This window comes from Macrobrachium nipponense, chromosome 41 (assembly GCF_015104395.2).
Source record: "Macrobrachium nipponense isolate FS-2020 chromosome 41, ASM1510439v2, whole genome shotgun sequence".
Lineage (NCBI taxonomy): Eukaryota > Metazoa > Arthropoda > Malacostraca > Decapoda > Palaemonidae > Macrobrachium > Macrobrachium nipponense.
In genome coordinates, this window is record NC_061102.1 from 13,347,031 (window position 1) to 13,369,440 (window position 22,410).

Here is a 22,410-nt window from a genome sequence, read left to right on the forward strand (position 1 = left end):
GACAACCTCATAGGTCGAAATTTAGCGGGAAAAAAATAAATCCTGATAGTGCAATTATTTAAAAGTTTGCAGACAATGGTATATTACCATCAACTTCGCCAGCAAGTTCTTTCATTTGAGACTTTAGTAACATCTGAAATGTGTCCATTTACTTTCAGGTTTGAGATGTCAGAACTCTTGAAAGGTTTACTTGTGATGATGGAGCAAAGGAATCTCTTCGTGTGCGTATTCTCTATGAGGAAGGAATTCGAAGGTAAAGTAAGAAAAGCGTTGCGGAATATTATTCTTCATATTTTCTTCTCTCTTCCTCTTTTTATTTATAATCTGTACGGAGAAGTGCCTTCAGTTTACCTCCGCTGTCCACTGTAGGTATTATTTAATGGTCTTTGCAGCATCCCTTCGGACCCTGGCTGCAACACCTTTTATTCCTCTTTCTGTACCTCTGTTCAGATTATCTTTCTTCCGTCTTACTTTCCACCCTCTCCTACCATTGTTTTATAGTGCAACGGTGAGGTTTACACCTTTAAAACTTTTTTACTCTCAGTCCCATCGTTGAATGGCCTCATAGGTCCGAGCGCTTGGCCTTGGCTTAAACTTTATATTCCATTCCATTCGATTTACTTATAAATATATTTGGTGTCAAAATCAGTGATTGCATCGAACGAGATCTGAAGAGCTGACATTTTTTTTATTCGGGGAATATAATACTGAAGAGAAAAAGGGAATCATATGTTACAGTTAAAGAAAAATTACAACAAAATATAAAAGTAGGACATTTTTTACAACTTGGAAATCATTGTGTGTGATATACGTGATTAGTGTAATTTTCGTCACCTTAAGCTTTGAGGCTACTAGGTATAATAAGCTATGAGATTCAGGGCCTCTGTAACACGGTTTTTTCGCAATAACTTTTTATCTATGCATTTCTATATAACGCTTATTCAGAATACAATATTATATCAACACATAAATTTTGAGTGTATTCTGCACTACGTAGGTTGAATAAATTTGGTACTTATAATGTAAAAGGTGACCTTTTTGAAGACGGGCCAACTTACTCAGAGAAAAGGTTTCGAACGCACACTCGTTATACGTAACTTATGACATCATTTCTTCCCTCTTTCTCGATGGATGATTGGCTATACGTAACGAAGGCTAAACCTCTGGCAACAATGACATACAAATTTAAATACAAGCAAAGCAGTACACCTTTATGAACTCTGGAACCTCTCCACTGATAATTTTCATAATAAACAAACCAACAAAATATGTTAATAAATACAAAAACACTTCGATTATTAGTCTAACTCCCAAAATAAGTTTCCAAAGAAATACAGTCTACTTTATAGGTCACAATCAGATTGACAAGATGTAGGGAATAGTTGGTAATTACCAAAAACATAGTAGAAAAGCTTGATTTGATAACTGCTATATCCAATGTCAAGCAATTTTTATTTATTGACTATCTACCTATTTACTGAAAAAATAGCCGGTACCGTATATTGGCTTTAAACCTTCACCAATAATTATCGTCAGAATGGTGACTTCATGAGGCTCCACCCACTTTCGCCTCGTTATAATTCAGGATAACACTGAAGGCATACCATGGGCATTGTTGGATTAGAAATTTAACTCTGGCTATAAAAACAAAAAAAAAAAAATAATTTCTCGAGTAGTTGTAAGAAGTGCTAAATGATCCTCAAGGATCCCAGCAGTTGGTCTAAACGTTTAATTCATGTATATTACTGCTATACTGTTGCGGCACTACTGCTATTAGTAGTATTACTACGCTAGTACTGATACCCCACCCACATCTATGTATCGTTCCGCCTTTGTTCATAAAGTCTTTGGGTTTCAGAGCCGATGGAATTTCTGTCTGGTGGATGGGCGGGGCAAACATTTAGTCAAAAGAGGTTTGTTTACCTTGCTTACGTAATGAATGTTTTTCGACTCTTGGCTCGTAATCATTGGCCCATGGCGTCGGCTAGATTATTTTTACTCTATAAAAATTAAAACTATCGCGTTTAGGTTATTGATAATGCTGACAAAATTTGTGTGTGGTTGTAAAATATACATATGTCAACTTTCAGCTACATCCGATGCTTTGACAAGGAGTAAAGTCCAAAAAACCGTGTTACAGAGACCCTGAATCTCATAGTAGTGCTAGGAACTGGAATTGTCTTTTTGTTTCTCTTGCAGTTAGGCCCAATCTGTGATAAACAAATTATTTGTGATTTTAAGACCAGTATATATCATACCTAATTGTTTTGAAAACAATAAATGTGAGGAAAAAGATTATTTAAAAATAAAAATCAACACTATCAAAACAGAATGGGCCACTTTGCCTAAGTCTGGTGAAAGATACCTAAGGTAGCCGAGGACTACCCTTAGGTATACCCGAGGGCTACATAACACGGCTATTATATATTTAACTGAAGTACTAGCCCTCGATAGGTACCTATTGGATTTTTTTTTAAGTAAGTCTCCTTATGCAAAGTGAAAATCTATCCTCGCACACAGCAAGTCAGCTCCCCCAGTCTGATTTTTTTTTTTTTTTTTTTTTTTTTTTTTTTTTTTGCCCAGTGTATTGTGGGTTAAGATGGGTAGGGGCTAGCATAGCCTACTTGAGGTATAAGATTTGGGGATGGGTACAGAGTGACTGGACTCTTTCCTAGTTCCACTCTTTATCTACATGTAGTCCAAAGCATCAGCTGGGTCAGCCTAGATTCTGGTACCGTCCCGCAGGGCATCCAGTTGTGTAATAATGTCTAAAACCTATCTTTCTCAGAACTCCCTGTTAACACGGTGCTTGCTATAAGTAGCGCTACCTGCTGGACCAAAATTTGGTTGTAACCAGAAGCTGCATTCTTTTTTGAATTTCATTGTAAAGGATTTCATGCTTCTCGGATAATTTTTCGACTCGAGTACCTTCCTGTAATTCAGGGTACTCTGGTCTAAGGCTCTACTGCACAGATCAACCTTTGAACCAGACTGGTAGGAGGTTACAAGAGTATGACATATCCAGGTGGTTTTAACCATAGTTGAGAGGGACTACCTCCCACCTATTGAGTTGGAGTCCTATATAAAGGCAATGGATTATATAGGTATTTCCATATGAAGAATACAATATTTTTAAATGTTTTTTTTTCTGTTTATGAACCCAGCTTTTTGCATTCTATACTTGTGATGCTGGGTCCCTGCAAACAAACGAAAAGAGTGGCTAGTGTTGTTGGGTAATTGAGGGATATTCCTCCATTCACCTTATCCAGAAGGTTTGATTGCTGTATTCAAGGTGAAAAGTCTCAGAACCACCTTTGCCCAACCCATAGCTGCTACAGATGCTGATCTAGAACTATTATTATGACGCTTTTTGTAAGAATACGTCTGTCATTGTATCAAGAATATTGCCACTGCCTGGGAGGATGTGATACAAATACATGAACAGGTTCCGGAAAAGATTTGGAAAACTCTGTTAGTGCTTTTGATTGGCCATAACTTAAAGTGATTTGAAAATAATAGTAAAACTGGCTAAAGCACTCTCTGGAATGTGAAATGGAGGATGTTGAAGAGTTGCTGGCCCAAGAATTCAGAGAACCATCATATGATGAGCTAAATGTTTCAGGGAAAGAAAGTCGGTCATAAAGTTGATTAGTAGTCATAAGTCAGATAGGTTGTTAAGGTTGGTAGTCAAAAACTATCTTTGTAGGTATGTTGTGTGTATATATGTACATATATATCTATATATATATATATATACTATATATATATATTATATATATATATATATTATATATATGAAGATCTCAACAGGAGCATGGGATTAAGATGTCATCGACAAGATTTTCATTCACCCAACGCTTAAGAAGATTAAAGGAAGATTATTAGCGGGGGTAACCTAAATTGGCTTACCTGTGGATGGATTTCTTGGTATAAACCACCTTTTCTGTAAACTTTTCTCATTCATATACCTGAAGCAGGGAGACAGCAGTCTCTGAAATATAGTACTTTTCTCTCTATATTTTGATGTTTTTATGGGCTCATTTTATTAGATATATATATATATATATATATATATATATATATATATATATATATATATATAATATAGTATATATATGTACATATATACACACAACATACCTACAAAGACTACCAACCTTAACAACCTATCTGACTTATGACTACTAATCAACTTTATGACTAAACTTTCTTTCCCTGAAACATTTAGCTCATCATATGATGGTTCTCTGAATTCTTGGGCTAGCAACTCTTCAACATATGTATATATATATATATATATATATATATATATATATATATATATATATATATATATATACATACATATATATATATCTAATAAAAAAATGAGCCCATAAAAAAAACATCAAAATATAGAGAGAAAAGTACTATATTTCAGAGACTGCTGTCTCCCTCTTCAGGTATATGAATGAGAAAAGTTTACAGAAAAGGTGGTTTATACCAAGAAATCCATCCACAGGTAAGCCAATTTAGGTTACCCCCGCTAATTAATCTTCCTTTTAATCTTCTTAAGCGTTGGGTGAATGAAAATCTTGTCGATGACATCTTAATCCCATGCTCCTGTTGAGATCTTCATTACCTCCCTCTCTTTTATTAAGGCCGATTCCATCATTTGACTCTTGTATCGGCAGTTGCTGCTATAAATTATACGTGACAAATTCCAGTTTATTCTATGGTTATGTTCATTTATATGGTTGAAAATAGCTGAGTTATGTTGTCCATACCTAACTGACCGTTTGTGTTGTATCAATCTCTGGGGAAGTGATTTTCCTGTAAATCCAATGTGTAAGATTGGTCACAGTCCTGGCATGGGATTTCGTAACCCCGGAGTCCTTGGGGGATGTCTTTTGTTGGACGTTAATCAGGGATTTGGCTAAGGTGTTTGGGTAAGTAAATGCAAAAGGTTATATATATATATATATATATATATATATATATATATATATATATATATATATATATATATATATATATATATATATATATATTATATATATATATATATATATCAATCATATAATTCATAATTCTTATGAAACTATGAAATTAAGTACGTAATCAGAATAAATCAATCATTGTTTTCAGATGTTGTGAGACATTTAGCAGCAGTTCTGAGAGAGAGAAGTGGACTCATGACCTTCAGATACCAAAAGGCATTACTGGAACTGGGTCATTGCTTGCACCTGCATCAGGAAGACCGCTACTAATACTCCTCTGTTCTTCTGAAGTTATCTTGGAAATTTTCAAAAAGGTTTTATGGTCTGACAGTTCATGATGTAATATAACAAACCTATTTGGCAAATTATTTTTGTCATCACTGATAATTACAGCAATATGCTGATGAGTATGATAACAATACAAATGTTCTGAAAATCTTAGCAAAGCAACTATCATTCTTATGGCCCCTTTTTCAATTTCTTATAATTTTACCCTTAGTATTCTTATTGGTAGCAATACTTTTATAGGTTGTAATATCTATATCTATATATACATAATATATATATATATATATATATATTATATACTATATATATATATATATATATATATATTGTATATGGTATATACTTTATATATTTATATATATATACATTATATTATATATATTTTATATATATATATATTATATATATTATATATATATATATATATATATATATATATATATATATATTATATAATATATATATAATATTTATGTATGTATATAAAGTATGTATACTGGAAAAATACAATTTATAAATTTGTAATTTTTGTCCCGTTATTCAATTTTAATAGCATTTCTATTAATATCAGTTCTAGTACAGACTGCATTTCCATTTCTCAGTTTCATCTTGCTTTTTGCTACCTATTCACAGCATTTGAATTGCATTCTCTCGCAGTCTTAAGTTAGTTATGTGTTCACTTATTCATTGGTTCATATTTTGTTGTTATAATTTTTCTCATATTCATATATTCAGTAATGAATTTAGTCCACTTATTTACTCCTCTACTTGACCTACAGGTTCAAGAAAAGGTATTTGATAGTCACTATGTTTTGTGGCTGGTCATACTGGATAACGCAGCCAATTTAGAACAAGTCATTGTTGGTCTTAAAGGGAACATTGATGAAGGTACTCAAGTCATCCTCTTAGGGATGGAGAAGGAAATGAGGGCCAAAATCTTTCTCACTCGACCCGATCCTAAAGAAATTATAAGGTGAGATAAGAAATAGTATTTCAGTAAAACTTTACAAATGTTCATCTACTAACAACATTACTGGTGCAGCAAAGAATGATTTCATTGTCATACTCGGTTTGGTAGACTATCTGTTATCTACCTTTTCTTTTGCTGGCAGCTGAGATTTAAATAAATGAATGCATCTCTGAGAGCCAAAACCAAACCTTCTGCCTGGTTTTTTTCTGGCTAAATTCATCTCTTGACTGCTTTCAAGTCAGATTGTGCCAGTTTTGTAGTTACCAACAGAAAGCCTATTCAGTCAGTCTCTTTGGTGGTCTATGGATGAAATGGACTGTTTCATTAAAGTATGTCATTCTTTAGAAATCTGGTTCTTTCTTGACTTGTCTGCCATTGTAGCCCATAATACTAAGGAAATGGCATCACACTGATGCCTGAATTTGAACATTTAGAGCAAGAAACTTCTTGGTTTTCCTAAGCATATAGCTACGGTTAATAATGATGCTACCAGAGAAATGGCAAATTTGTTCTTTAATGTCATCCTCAAGTAGAGGGAACAGTTTTGTAATTTGCTCAACAAGAATGTAATTTTTGACAAGTCAGGTGGAGGTTTCCCAAAAGCAAACTAAAGACCTGAATGTTCAGGCTTTTAAGCCTAATTTTAAGACTTGTGCTTAGAATAAGTAGTTTTCTTCCTTCATTTCTAAACCCACTAAATGAATTTTGACACTGTCCTCTTTTACCTCTTCCCAGAAGAGGTTTTTTTTTTTTTTTTTTTTTTTTTTTTTTTTTTTTTGTTTTTTTTTTTTTTTAGTAAAGAAGCGTTTCCATTACTAATAACAAAGAATATAGCAAAATGTTAGTAGTTAAGATTGTCCCAGATTAGTCAATTTTTGCCCTGTCTGGAACAAATTTGGCTCAGATCTTTTGGTTGAACAGGTGATGAAGGGTGATTTTGTGATCCTGTTAAAGAAGTCCATCTCTAGTCCCATTACCCTTTCAAGTTTACTTGCAAAACTCATAGAAATTCAGATCCTTGCAAGAGGAAGTTCAGACACTTCTAGAAAAAAAAAGAGCCATAGCACCTGTATTAGAAGTAACTCCCGGGTTTTCCAATCACCCCATTTTAGTGTCAAAGGTATCAGGCAGTTGGAGGCCTGTAGTGGATCACTCAAAGCTGAATAAGTATACAGAGCTTACGAGATTCTCCATGGAGACATTTAAGACTGTTCTTCAGGTTATTCATAAGGACAATTAGATGATTTCAATAGGACATATGGCCTAAACAGAAAATCTGTACCTTTAGCAAGACTGAGGATAATACCTTTGCTGTTTCATCTGCTTTAGTGAAGGTGTTTGGGAGGTGAAGAACATTTCTCTGGCGGACCAACAGAAAAACTCCCTCTGCCAGGAATGCCTCTGGGGATTCAGAACTCAGACCCATCAATATATTCAGATGTTTTCTTTTCAAGGTAGGGCAATGGGTTTGCATCTACAAGAACTTCTGGTAGTCTGGAAGGCTTTAATGGAGTTAGAAACACCAAACATACATAAAGAAAAAAAAATTATTTGCAGAATAAAATATCAAAATATGTCCTACTTAACACTGGTAATGAAGAAATAATCTTGAATTTTTTATATACAATCCTTGAATGTTATTATCTTGGTTTCCTTGCCAAATATAGTGATTAACTATATGATATTCCAGGTTCAAAATAATTTAGATTTGTCAGCCTTTTAATAGAGAGGGAGGTTTGCCCTTTTATAATTAACAGCATTTGATGTTCTTTTTCCAAAGCTTTCGCAGCTTAGGCACCTGGGATATTCTAAGTTCCCGAAGCATGAGACTTTTACCTGCTATGTTGCTGTCAGATATTCGTGATCAATATGCAGACTTGAAAGGGCGTGAGGTGATTGTTGGAGGCAATGATAATTTACCCCTAATGATGAGGAAGAAGATTAACCCAGATGGCAGTGTTACACCTGCTTTTGGAATGGACATTGGTACTTTAGATGCTCTCAGTCCTATCCTGAATTACACGTAAGTGTTAGGATCAAGTGATTTGTTTATTTTTTTATGTAACCATCAGCTTTGAAGAAACTGTTTTTTAACTGCCATTACCCATTTTTCTCACTGCATTGAACTTGATTTGAGGAGACATGTCCCTCATGTATTTATGAATTACTATAACAAGAATAGGCAAATTCCGAGGTATATGATTGATGCTTAACTTGGCTAAGCTTTAATTTACAAGTTTATTAGTAGGTTTAAGCCTCGGAGACATTTAGTCGATATGATGTTCTAGTCCCAGGGTAGTCCTTTTTGTGAATGATGAATGAGATCAATAGAATACAATTTTCAAACTGCAATTTCATAAAATAAAAATTTTATTATTCAAAAAACGTAGTAAATTAATGATCAGAGGGTTGTTGTTGGTACATAAACAATCTCAGGTCAAAAAGTTACACTGAGAAATTTTGTAGACTGACACCTATGAAAAATATTGTTTCTCAAATGCAGAGTGGGTTATTGAGTGCTGATCAAAATTGTGTGTGAAATAATAAGAAAAATGGACAGCTAACACATCACTCTTCTTAAAATAAGATACCGCATGTCCACAGCATAGGCAATCTTTGCTGTATTCCAAACTGTGTGTTAACAGTTCAGAAGCACTTTTAACTGTAAGTTTTTATGATGAGAAATATCTTTTAACATAGTGGCACCTCTACTAAATGGACAGTTGTAGGGCTGTCCTGGCAATATGTAACAATTGTTCAACAACATAAATTCATTTGTAGAGTAATTAATAGCCAGTCCTAACTGGAATTTTGCAATTATCACTCAAAATATTATTTTACTTATTTAATTTCAGAGAGATATCAGCAAAATGAATTGCTTTTATAAATATGCATGTATGTCCCTTGTGACTATCCACACTAAATCATCCCAAGGCTCTTGCATATACGTATGTGTTAAAAATCTGCAAATAAACAGTTAAAAACATTGTAGGTGTAAAGTAGCGGATTTTTTGTACCATTTTCCATACTTTGTCACTACACAATATGTATATGTACGTACTGTATTTAATATGCTTATGAACAAGATAGATACACTGTACAGTACTGTACACAAAATAAAAACCAAAGTAAATGTTGTAAACTCTGCTGTACTGTATATAAGATTTATAAATAAATTTAGCATTGAAATTTTCTTTTCACATCCTGTATTATATAATTGAATTAAATTTACATTGTAGAAGTTGAGTTCATTTGTCAACTACATGTAAATTTCATTTTTTTTGTTATTATATATCACATATCTTTGGTCCTTAGTCCTTGGGGTCCAGTTGTGTCCAGATAATGATGAGTTCCAGATAATGATAATTCAAATTGAGGGATTACTTTATATAGATATCATAACACTAATAGCCAAGTTAATCATCCTGAAGTAAATCACCTTTTCCTTTTCCTATATGTGACTATGCAGAATCTATTTCCTCATTTTCCAAAATTTTGGAGTTATATTTCAGTTTCTGTAGTTTCTTTTTAGGTACCATATCGTGAGCTCTCCAGACGGTTTATGGGGTGGACCGTTACCAAATGGCACTTCTGTAGGCCTCATTGGAATGGTAGTGAGAAAGGAAGTCACATTAGCCCTGAGTGGACTGTCTATTATAGGTGATTAATGGATAAGTATTAACCTCTTCAACGTGACTATATGGGTGGTTATACCTTTCTCTATACTGTCTGTGTAACAGTCTAACCAAACATTCACACATTTTGTCTTGGGTATGATGCCTCCTGCTAAAGTTTGATTGAAAATTATTCCAGAAAGTCACTTAGTATGAAAGTGTATATAAACACAAATTTTTGTATAAATGAAGTGGAACTATAAATGGCTCTACATTATACAGATCTTAACCCCTTTTGGTTTTTACAAGTTTTCAGTTATAAAAATATAAAAATTTTCTATAAGGGATTGTAGACCTGTACAATTCTTTATATTTTTTCTTCTGGACGAATTCAAAGTCCAGTAAAGAAAATATTTACTTATAGCTCCAAGAGAAGATGTAGTAGATCTGTCATGGCCTTATTACGAAGATCAGCTGACCCTGAATTCAAGAGCTCCTCAAAAACTGAACCAGACATTAGCTGCCTTTACACCCTTTTCCTGGCAGGTAAGCCTAATATCAGATAATGCTCATTGTTTATTATCACTGTCCTCAGTCATTAAAATATCTGAAATCCCTAATCCAGTAATTGTGTAGCTTTTGTCTATATCTGTGGTTTAATTTTTATTTTCTTTTGCCATTTCTCTGATGGTGTCCTTATCTTTCATCATCTTTCGTGCTATGAATCCTTCAGTTATCAATCATCTCTGTAGGGGCAGAGAGATATTAAAACATCTTTTGATTCCCAGCTCGGCTGCATTTGTGTCATGTCAACTTCTATATGTCCTGATCCTTTTTGTAAGCTCATTCAGTTTCATCCAATTCTTAAGATTGGGGCTAATTTAGCCTTTCATACTCTCAGGAACATAAATTGTCTAAGTGTGGGTGAGGATTCAGCAAAACACGCTTATCATGTTTCAAAGCAGCTCCTCAGACTATTGGGGATGTTATCATTTATAAATAAATTTTAAAGACAATTGATATTGACTGTTGGCTGTTTTTAATGTACTACAAAGTACGGACTTATTTTCCTCTCCTTCGTGAATCTGTGCTGGTTCCACTTCAAGTTGCTCTTCCAGGAGGCTCAAATACTGAATTGGATTATCTGCTTAAAGAAGTTTGTAGTCATTGTAAAATGGAAAATGAACATTTAGCTGTGTTGATCTTTTTGATGTCTTATTGTAGCATCTCCAAGAGGTAAAAGATAATTTTTTATAAGGCAGTTGAAAAATTTTTCAACATGAGTGTTTAGTCAGACACTTTGCAGTAAGGTATCACCATAATTGTTGATTCACCTGGGCTTTGTGCTTGAAGTTATTTACTACCTCTGACTTTTAAACACTGGCGAGAGAATGACTTTTTCTGTATAGAGAAACAAAGACTCTGTTGCTTATTCTTCCAAACATCTCTCACTTATTCAGTTTCTGATTCAATACTTTATGTGACAATTGTAAATTTTACTGATGGATTTACTGCAAAGGTTCTTTCTTTACAATATTGGTTTCATCATGCATCTTTGATTTTATCTTAACAGTATTTATTTTACTTAATTCACATAGCTCTTTGCTTGTCAGTAATTTGCTTTTTCTATATAGTATATAATTACATTATGCAAGAATTCATTATGATTAGGGTATGTCTGTTGGTGTTTTATTATATGCAGCATTGGTATATTATCATATGTCAACATAAAAAATTATAGTATATAATGTTTACTTCCATTAGGTTTGGATTTTGCTGATTGTAGCAACGCTATCTCTTGGTCCCATCCTAAAGATAGTTTCAAAGGCAACTGAAATTATTCTGAATGAAGAGGAGCCCAAATTTCGACTTCTGACATATTCTTTCAATGTATTCCGGAGCACAGTTTCTCAAGGAAACATGATAGAGGCGAAACCATGGCCTGAGAGATTCATCTTTGTTTGCTGGTATCTCGTCTGTCTTGTTGTCTCAGGTAAAGTCAAGGTGGAAAATTTCTTAAGCAAAACTTATGGATATTAGTTTTTCTTTGTAAATATAATGTTTTATCTACCTTCGACGTTACGAACATGCGTACATGTACGTACATAGATGCAATATTTATGTAGAATTTTTGAAGGTCCTTAATTTGGAGATGCTCAAAAACAAATAAGCACTTACATATACACAGTCTTTTTTTCTCTTAATTATGTATAGTACTGAATTTCAATTATGGTTGCTTTGTTTTGAATTAATAGCTGCACTCAGAAACAAGACTGATAGATCTCTTGAAAAAATTTGCTACATTAAATGCAAAGCTACGACAGTTGAAAAGTTCAATACTCTAACTAAGAGTTAGTAATTATAACAAACTTGTTTTAATTTTCCATTTTTTCTAAATTCTAAAAACAGTGTAATTTTGCTCTTTCATCCCGTACTTTGTTTTTCCAGTAATCAGAATGATTGAAGATTGGTTTGTTAACCAGCTAATAATTGGTCCTATGTTTTAAAAATCAGTCTTTATTTCTTTGCAATTCAACATCAAGAATTATGTATTGCAGGTATTCAAATTAGAATTCTCAAAGGTATTCTTAATCTTGGAAACTGTTGATAACAATATTTAGTTTCATTTCATCTGTACACTCACAGGTGAAGGTGTGGTACAAGCAAGTGAGTAACAATTGATTGGTTGGCAATCAGTGTTTCCGATATCATTGCTTATTTTGATAAATAGTAAACTATTTCTTCAATAACATATTTGAATATTTATTCACAAAGATCCCTTCTTATGTAAATCATAAACATGCCAATTTGTAACGATAATGTACCAACAGAAGCACATGAGCTAGTATCAAACAGTCTGTTCAGTTAAAATGCAAATGAATGATGAGCTTTCAATACGTATGATTTATCTCATCAGTATAGCTCAGGGTACACTTAGACCTATGTTCACAAACTGTTCAAATTACAAGATTATCTTATTATTCAAACTTTATTCTATGTACAGCTTCATGACATGCACATAAAAAAAACTTATGATACCAAAGTAATATTTACTTCCGTTACTGAAAAATAGCCTTTAATATTGTTATGCTAATACATGAGGCTAACACTATGCTAGTACGTACTGATTTGCCAGATATTTTACTGGCTTTTTAAGCTCATTCATTCCATTACAGTTAAAATGACTTTTATATAAGTATAACTTTTTTTTTATTCTTTCTAAGTATTGCTCCAATGCCTAACAATGAAAGAATGTACTATATCCTGGCAAGCATTTTATGATGTACATAAGTTTTCAGTACTGGGGTACTTTTATTCTATAGGTAAGTTATTTGCCAAATAGTCCTGAAATTTATGCTCAAGAAAAATTTATGTAAATATGCAGAGTATTCTGATATGGAAACTGCAGTCCCATTGCCACAAACCATGCTATGTATTAACTGAAATTACCCATCTTCCAGCCAGTGGCTGTTCCATTCATCTCCCCCAGGCCCCAGACAGCTTCCTAGACAACTGTATTTCATGCTACTTCCAATATTAATCTCATACAAGAATTGATTGAAATAACTTTTATTTGCACTCTCATAACTAGATGTCTTTTTTTTTTTTTTTGCCTGGCAACTGTGAGCAAAGAAAAATTACATTTAAAGGCCATCTTTCATTGTGTATGACCTTAGTAGCTATAAACTCATTTGAGTGCTTTAATTGTTATATTATCAACATAAATTGGCATGTTTATGATCTAAATAAGAATGTGTGACATTCTCTGTGTATATAAGACTTCAATTGTGTTACTGAAGAAATATTTTGCATCTTTTATCACACTAAGCCTACAATATCAGAAATACGGGTTCCAGGCAGTCAAGAGCTAACTTTGTGTGTTGCCACATCAACGTAAAACCTACATTGGTGACTATCCAGATGGAATGAAATAGACTGTCAATGAAGTGCTTTAAGCTTTGAGTAAATCTCCTAAAAATGTTAAGTATTAATACAAAGTGAATTTAGATACTTACTTCTTTAAATCTTCTTTCCATAAAATGTTCTGCTTGGAGTGAATGTAATTATTCAAACCACTTCTGAATTCAATTTTCAGCACTGTATTCTGGAACATTAACAGCTTTTTTGGCTGTACCATCATATGAAAAACCCATAGACTCCTTAAATGACATTCCAAGGGCCGTTAAGGAAGGAGGGTTCATAATTGGAGCAGTTAAAGAAACAATATTTGAATACCTCATGAGGGTAAGTCCTTGAACTCTTTTTGCCCTGTGCGCCTGTTCTACTTAAGAATTTTTACAAAGAACAGAAGAACACGAGGAAGAAGAAGAGCCTGTTTCTTTAATCCCTTCCTTGATTCTTCTAAGTATTCTTGTGATTAAGTACCATGTATTCTTGCAATTGTGAGAATCCTTGTTCATACTCGTCAAATGTTCCTATGTATTTCTAATTTCCTGATTTAACCTGTTCTTTGATAAATTTAATTCCCATTTTCTATATTTCCTCTCTCTATATGAAACTTTTGGTATGCATTTATGTCAATACTATAGATGGTAGTGAACCTTGTTATTTTGCTCATAAGAAAAATAAATCCAGTCACTCTTGTATTGCCATCCTTTATAAAAACTAAACTACTGTATCTTAATGCACTACATCACAGGGAGCTACTCAAGGAATCTATAAACAGACATGGGATTTGTTCCATCATGAGGACCTAAGAGAAAGTCTAGTTCCAACTCCTTCATTTGGATTTGATAAGGTAAGCATCAATTTTATGTGCATTTTTCTTATGGCTTTGTCAGGCAAGTATAAGTAAAGAAGGCAAAATATATATGTATATATTTTTTTCCTTGAACCTTTTTCTTGTACCTTACAGTTTTTCAGTAAGTCTCAAGAGATAGGGTGCTGTAGACTTGTACCCTTTTCCTTGACCACATCAGATGCTGTTATAGCTTGGTTAACTGGAGGATGATAGGTAATGAATGGCCTGGGGACTTATGAAATGTGAGGTGACCACTTCTTGGCTTGGCTATGACACTCACTTTGCTTTACTGCACTGTCCAAAAGACGGTCTTAGGCTTACCACATCCCTAATAAAAATAATAAATGTATAGCAATTTTCTCCCTCCTTTTCATGATGTTCACTTAATCGTTCCTTTGTATCTTGACATAAAGAGTGGTAACTTGAATAGTTTTACCAGTTTGACTGAAGGTGTTTTTTAAATATGTATATAACTTTTTCATATTGTAAGATTGAGTTTTTTCTCTATTCTTATCAAAGGTATTACAGCGCAAGTTTGTATTCATAGCTCCTGGAGCGGTCTCAGTTGCTGCCACGACGACGCGTGGAAGGGAAAAATTTCACCTTGGACGTGAAACATTCTTCCCTTTGAGATATGGCATTGCTTTCCATACTGGGTCTCCGCTTAAAGATAAATTTAGTCACCTGTGAGTCTTTACAAGATACAATTATTCATGTAAAATTACATTAATCAGATATTATATTTGTGGACTGAAGACCTTTGAACTAGTTATTGTAGCTGTGAACTAACAGACTGAATAGCTGAAGGGAATATAAATAATTTCATTATTGCATGAAAAATTTGACCGTTCAAAAATACTACAAAACTGAAATATTGTAGCAAATATAAGAATAGATACTGTAGAAAATGTTAACAAGGAATAGTAGTAGTCTTTAAAATGTTTAAAGATTAAGGAGTCTAATGGTTATTGTAAATTCTGCTAATCCCCAGAATACTAAGGCTAATAGAAGGTGGGCTAGTTGTCAAGTGGAAAGATGACACGGTCTTGCAAATGTCAAGGGCATCAGAAGTACATGAAAAATCTGCTACCCTTTCTGCAATAACTTTGTCAAATCTTCAGGTGAGTACAATTCCAATACAAATACTTTACAAATATCAACAAGTAGATAGGTAGGATATACATCATAGCCACTCCAAGCCTTTCTTGCTTCACTTTTTAACCATCTTCAACTTAAGTGTACTACCACTTCCATTATTCCATCATCTGCCGTATATTAGCATTCATTGCTCTAATTTATGGCCTTTGCTTACTTTTATTCACAATTTTTTTCCTCTTGCAAACTTTTTAAATCTCTTTTTACTAGATTTTCATTTTCTTCACAGTACACAATATAGTATATCTACAAACATCAGCTGTTCCACACTCTTTTCATAACTCATTCATGAAGATATTAACTCCCAGCTACTTTCTATTTAAATTATGATAAAGATTTTGCTTCGAATTTTCAAAAACCTTTTGGTTTTCAATAACAAATTTGTTTAAGTTTATAGTCAAATTAAATATCTTACATTTTTCCTTTCAGGGGGCTTTTTATCTCATGGCTTTGGGATATTTTGTATCTATGGTAACCCTTCTATTAGAAATATTTCTGTCTACTTGCAATGTCTGCCAACTCCAAATAAAAATCAAGACAACTGACTACAGATATATATTCAGCTGAATTATAATTCTAAGTGATGATGATTATGATTGAAGAAATACCTGCAATGCAGATGATAAAGACAATAAATTAGAAGCAAACTCATGGATGGTGTTTATTGTAATACCTATTTAAATGCATTGACGTAGAAATAGTGAAAAGTTTCCAGATAAGTTTATCAAAAACTGACTCCCAGAACCATATGGGAACAATCAAAGGGAACTAAAGTAGAGTGGAAGAGCCTGTCAGGTAAAATAATCGAATATAGCCTACCATGTAGGGTCTACGAAATTTGACGTGGCTCCTAAACAACCTGTGTGCTTACAATATTATTGATTATTTTGTAAGCGAACTTTAAATGCTTACATCTATGTAATGATATAGCAGGTGCCAAAATGTGGATTTTACATTTATTCAGAGATTTTGTGCTAACCTGTGTAATTTAGATTATATTTTATTTACTCATCTTTTTTAGTATAGGCATACATAAATTAGATGTTAATTTTCAAAGATTTTTTTTATTTAAGAGTAGCCCTCACTAGGAGCTGGACAAACTGAGTGGTTGCGGTGGAAATATTTTAATATATGTATTTAAAACTATACATGATCCCAGTTGCAAGAAAGAGCAAGGGGAACAGTGACTCCTGCGACCTCCTACTCCGTTGGGCATAAGGATGCCAGTGCAGTAGGGCCCTGGGCCTGAGAGGTGTAGAGCCTCGCTTGAGGATATACAATTTGGAAGACAGTGCCGTCCAGCTAACATGGTCAGCTCGTAGCATAACTCTACCGCCTGCCCAGCTTGATAGAGGGAAAAATTGGAGTGGGGAATGTTATGAAGATGAAGTTCTAGAATGGAAGCTTTATTTTGTAGGTACCCGTATTCTGATTCAGCAGGTACTCGGCCTTCGTTGCCGCTCCTCTCAGACTTGCACCAAACCAAGTATACTCGGAAGAGATACTTTTCTATCTGAACAGAGCTGAGTGCTTACACAGTTTGTTTAGCAGCCAAAGTCTAAGGCGAAGGTGACTTCTATAGTGCCTTTCTCAATCGCTCTCTCTTCGACTATTTGTTAGAGATTTTGGCAAAACCGGAGGGTATCTACAGTTGAAACATTACTATAGATAGTAGTGCCTATATCCGTTGTTCTGTTTGATTGCTTGAGTACATAGTACATACTTATTTGGTCATTTGACATATGCAGAACTGTTAAGATATTAATCCAGCATTATTACTGTGCTGGCCAGCTCTTTAGAAAAGGGAACAGGATTTTATTAGACCATGTCGTGTTTGTCAGTTGATAAGCTGAACCAGTATACGTATACTCCCCCAGCAAATACCTGTAGCTAGTCTTGGAGCATTTTGAACAATTGGTAATTGAGTGTGTGGGTCTTTTCCCCAGATACCGAAAATGGAGATTCGCTTTCATTAACAGTCATGGCCACAGCTATGCAGAGAATTTTCCATTCAAAAATATCAGCATTTCAGAAATATAAGTAGGAGTCTTGTGTATAGTTCTTATTGTACTTTTTAAAGAAATTGAATGTTGAAGTATCTTATTGTATTAGAAGAAACCTAATAAGAGGGCGGCGGCAAAACCTTCTGAGCAAGGCTCTAAGGAACAGTTTGCTAATCATAAGCTTTTTCTTGTGTATTTTGCAATTAAGGAAATTATGTTGGGTCTAACTTGGCATTTGCTGAAAGTTTTCGTCGATTTCGTTAGGGATGTCAGAGTATTGGTTATACTGTCAATTAAAAGGATATTTAGGTATAGGCAACCATTCAAATTCATACAAAACAGTACCTACTTGCTACTTCGTTCAATGATTTCATGATACTTTCTTATCATCGCCCATCGCCTTTCGCTTCTTTTATTGACTAGATCAAGCAACTCCCGTTTCTTAAATAATCCAGCTACTTTCACAACATTCTCTCTCTCTCTCTCTCTCTCTCTCTCTCTCTCTCTCTCTCTCTCTCTCTCTCTCTCTCTCTCTCTCTCTCATTGTCGCTAATATTCGCGTTTCAGCTCTCATCTTATGGTCTAAGACTGTATTTCCCAAGATTGTGTATCAAAGGAATTACAGTACATCTGTTTATAGAATTAATTTCCTTTTAGCTATTAACTGAATATATTTTTTATTTAGTAGCCTTGTAGGCAAGTTGTAAAATCATACAAATTCCTGATTTTACTGGATTTTCGTGCTATGTAACCTAGGCTGATGGGAATGGATTCGCGGAAAGTAGGTACTTAGAAATAAATAAAGGGCGATTTCAAGTCTTGTGCCCTGTTCATCGTTAAACTTGCCAGAAAAGATCGTACAACGGCTTAAATCACATTTTATGGTTCATTGTTCATCCGGTAGCCTAGCTCTCGTCCCAACAGTGAGACGTAACTTCATAACTTATATACCTTAGACCACTGATATCAGTCTCACGATTTCTGTGGAACCTTAAAGTTTAACCCAGAGATGGTTGAATTAACTGAATATTGAAGGAGTCTGCCATATTGACAGAAAGGCTGAGCGACGTTAGGCGACGGGTAACATTACCCGGCAAAGAACAAACGCCACTCACCAGGCGACCGAACTGTATTAATTACGATTCCTCGGCAGCCATGGGAAGAAGACAGCCGTGCGCATACCTAATTACGAGAGCTGGATTACCCTATATGTCTTAGAAGATTCATGAAGACCGGAGTAAAGGGTAAATTAATGTCATTAGGCCAGAACGGGAAACTGGTCATGGATACCATCACTAAAGCTTACATTCCCAGCTGTATGGACTTCTATAGTAGCAAGATCCTTGTAATTTTTTCTCCTTTTCGCCGATTTAAACGTTGAATGGCCGAAAATCTCTCATTGCTTGGCTTGACAGCAGAAACATCATAAAACCAAATCAATCATTCCTATATCAACCAGAGTTTTTTGTTTTAAACATGCTCTCGAGTATTTATGCATAAGGATAGTTAACCTTGTAGACTACATCATCTTTCCAGCCTTAACCCATTTTTATATGGGTAGTCTATTATATATATATATATATATATATATATATATATATATATATATATATAACCAACATTTTTAAGTTTCATGTAACAATGGGTGGCCCCATTTAAGGAAAGAAATTATCTCATATTACCATTCTCGATTTTCCCTGCATGACCAAACCATCTCAAAACACTGATCCATCACTCCACCTCTGCTAATCCTTTGACTACGTCCATCTCCACATTACTTGCCTTCTCAGTTTTCAACTTCACATTTTTAAACAATCCGTGACTACGGCTTCGCCCTTTACCGTGTCATTTGGAAATATAAGTCAACTATCACATTGTAGGCCTATAAGCCAACATTGGGTCCCACTGACACTAAGTTTTCTATTTAAAAAAAAAAAAAAAGTCTGTACTTCAAATATTGTTGGGACTCGACTTATCTCGTATCCTAACATCATCTGATATACAGAATGGCAAATACTTCTACGAATCTATCGGTCTCATTCTTCCAGTATCCATATTAACATTCACCACTCCATATTCCTCGTTCCAATATACCCTCATGACCTTTAATGACCTCATAGGTCCCAGCGCTTAGTTTGTAGCGTCCTTTCGACCCTTTGCTTCACCAGTGTAGCCAACTGTAGGACAATTGCCCTACGCTTAGGGTAATATGGGCAAAATCTTAAACAGCAGGGTAATATTTTCAAGTGTAGGGTAATTGTAACAAGGTAGGTTTAGATAAATATGCTTATTAGTATTCATGATATTGCATATAAACATAATCTAATGATTTATTTATTATCATAGCCGCAGAATATTGGGTCATTTTCAGTTGTGTAGGGTAATTTCTCGTCTCCTGTAGGGTTAGAGGGGTTGGCATCACTGCGCTTCACCCATTATGTAAATAAGCCTCTGTGGCATTCATCCTTGCTGTCTAGCTCCTCTGAGTGGCTGAAAGTGCCCCAGTGCTTGGCTGTATAGCCAATTTTTCATAAATCACCCTCTTTCATATATACATAAATTAGCACAATCTACCGATCAATTGCAACTGACAAACATTCACATAACTTCTGTATTCGCTAAACTTTTTCAGATAGCGTTTCAACTTAAATCCGTATTTAAGTAGACGTTATGAAATGGACAGCAACCGCCTGTTCTATCAGGAAATACCGAATCCATTATTATCATTAAGATCATTGTTATTATTATTTTTTCTAGAAAATCTATTATTTTTATAAAAGTCTTTTTATTTATTTTTCAATTTGATATTTCTCATTTGTTGTGATCTAAATCTTTAGTATTATTATTTTGTCATTATTTTTCAAGGGAGGGGGTGGGCTGGTAGGTGCTCAGGTACCATACGCCTCTCTGGATCATCTAATGCCTAAAAATCATCCGAAAATATGACAAGAACTGGAAATTTGTAAAGCAGAAGGCCGTTGTGGTACATACTTGGTGCCAGGGATACACCTGTTGAGTACAGAAACGATTGCTGGACGTGTATTTAAGGCTTAAACAGCTAGTGGGCCACTGGCATACCGCACCTCCCTCCAGCTGTGACGAGAACACGCTCTCTTCCAACATCTCTTAGCTTGACAAAGGTAAGTTTATGATTTGGCCGTTTCAAAAGTCCCTGTTTATCAAAATCGCATTCATTAAGGTTACCTTGTTTTAAATGGAACATGTTTGAGTGTCTATGCAACATGTTTATGTATCGACAACGGAGAATTTTCCACCTTCCAGTATTGGTTTGTACACTGGTGATTCTATCGGGGCATTTAATTAAGATATAATCCTGCGAGATGGCATCTTGCATTGATTAATATCACTGGTTTCATTTCATGTTCGTAATACGGGAGGCACTGGAAACATAAGTATCGATTTACCTGTTCCACTTTTTAGTTTAAATGAATCTCTCTCTCTCTCTCTCTCTCTGTGTGTGTGTGTGTGTGTACGTGACTGACACACACACACACACACACTAACATTTATGTATGTGTCAAATGCTACTGAAAAAAAACAAATAAGCAAATCGAGAAATGTTACCGTCTACAGCATCAGCACTAGAGAATTGATTTGAACGGACAGCTATCCAACAAAAGCTCATCTAATTTAAAGGGGTGCCTAATTAAGTCGTGCTACGTACGTATTCCTACTTACTATTTCCCTTGTTTTAGACGGACATCTTGCTAAAATCACCAATAACCTACCGAACCATACTTTTTTAAGCTTTAGCCGTTTCGTTCAGTAATAATATTTCAAAGCAGAACATTATGTACCTTATTTCCATACTGCATGTTCTTATGTGATTTTTAATCTAGCTATTACGTCAGGGTACAGTTTTCTGTTATTATTTATGTTTTCAGGGACAGAAAACATGAAGATAAAAGCAGAACTGGTTTTTCAGAATACCTGAACAATGATAATATGTAAATATCAATGCAAATATCCAACATTCTTAACTGATCTTTATAAAAACCGAGATTTGCATGTACTTTATATATATATATATATATATATATATATATATATATATATATATATATATATATATATGGTACACCGACAATTCCGCACATGACAATTCAATTTAGAGACAATTCTGCGCATGACGATTCAGGGCAAGGACCATTCAGCACAAAGACATTTTGCAAAATAAAATAAAAACATGGAAAACGAAGAAAACAGTCATCAAATTCATCTTTTATTTGTAACATTGAATTTTAAAAAGTAGACAAGAATATTTATTGAAATGACATACTATAAAATATTCCTGTACAAAAATATTCCTACTAATTTATTTCTGCAATTCATGAGGTAGCTTATATTTTGTAAGTATTCCATTTTGTTTGCTCGATTCCCATATTTACTAAATAGCGTTGTTATTGTCTTAGCTGTTCTCTGATAATTTGCTTTTTTTTTTGGAATCGTCGTGTCCAGCTCTGATTCTCAGTATCTTTTTCTCTGCGTTGTTTTGCTCCAATTTCAAAAAACTCACATTCTTCACGAAACATATGAATAATAGAATGTGATCACGACCTCTCTCTAATAAAATCCGCTCCATGAGGCTTTATTTTGTTTTTTGTTTTGTTAATAGCTC

The 22,410-nt window shown here is 34.2% G+C and overlaps 1 protein-coding gene across 1 annotated transcript; it reads left to right on the forward strand.

Moving 5' to 3' along the window:
• The first annotated feature begins 11,623 nt into the window (after nt 1-11,623).
• LOC135212874 (glutamate receptor ionotropic, delta-2-like) lies at nt 11,624-16,404 on the forward strand. Its single transcript, XM_064246635.1, has 6 exons — nt 11,624-11,844; nt 13,948-14,096; nt 14,512-14,610; nt 15,133-15,299; nt 15,605-15,734; nt 16,198-16,404. Exons 1-6 carry the CDS (start codon nt 11,772-11,774, stop codon nt 16,333-16,335), a joined length of 756 nt encoding a protein of 251 aa, XP_064102705.1. The 5' UTR covers nt 11,624-11,771; the 3' UTR covers nt 16,336-16,404.
• Nucleotides 16,405-22,410: the final 6,006 nt, after the last annotated feature.

What these genes read in the sequence shown, in the direction of transcription:
- LOC135212874 (XM_064246635.1), top strand. Translation starts at nt 11,772, where the DNA reads ATGATAGAGGCGAAACCATGGCCTGAGAGATTCATCTTTGTTTGCTGG. An exon ending in CGTCTGTCTTGTTGTCTCAG is followed by an intron (nt 11,845 to 13,947) that starts GTAAAGTCAAGG and finishes TTCAATTTTCAG; the next exon opens with CACTGTATTCTGGAACATTA. An exon ending in TATTTGAATACCTCATGAGG is followed by an intron (nt 14,097 to 14,511) that starts GTAAGTCCTTGA and finishes ACTACATCACAG; the next exon opens with GGAGCTACTCAAGGAATCTA.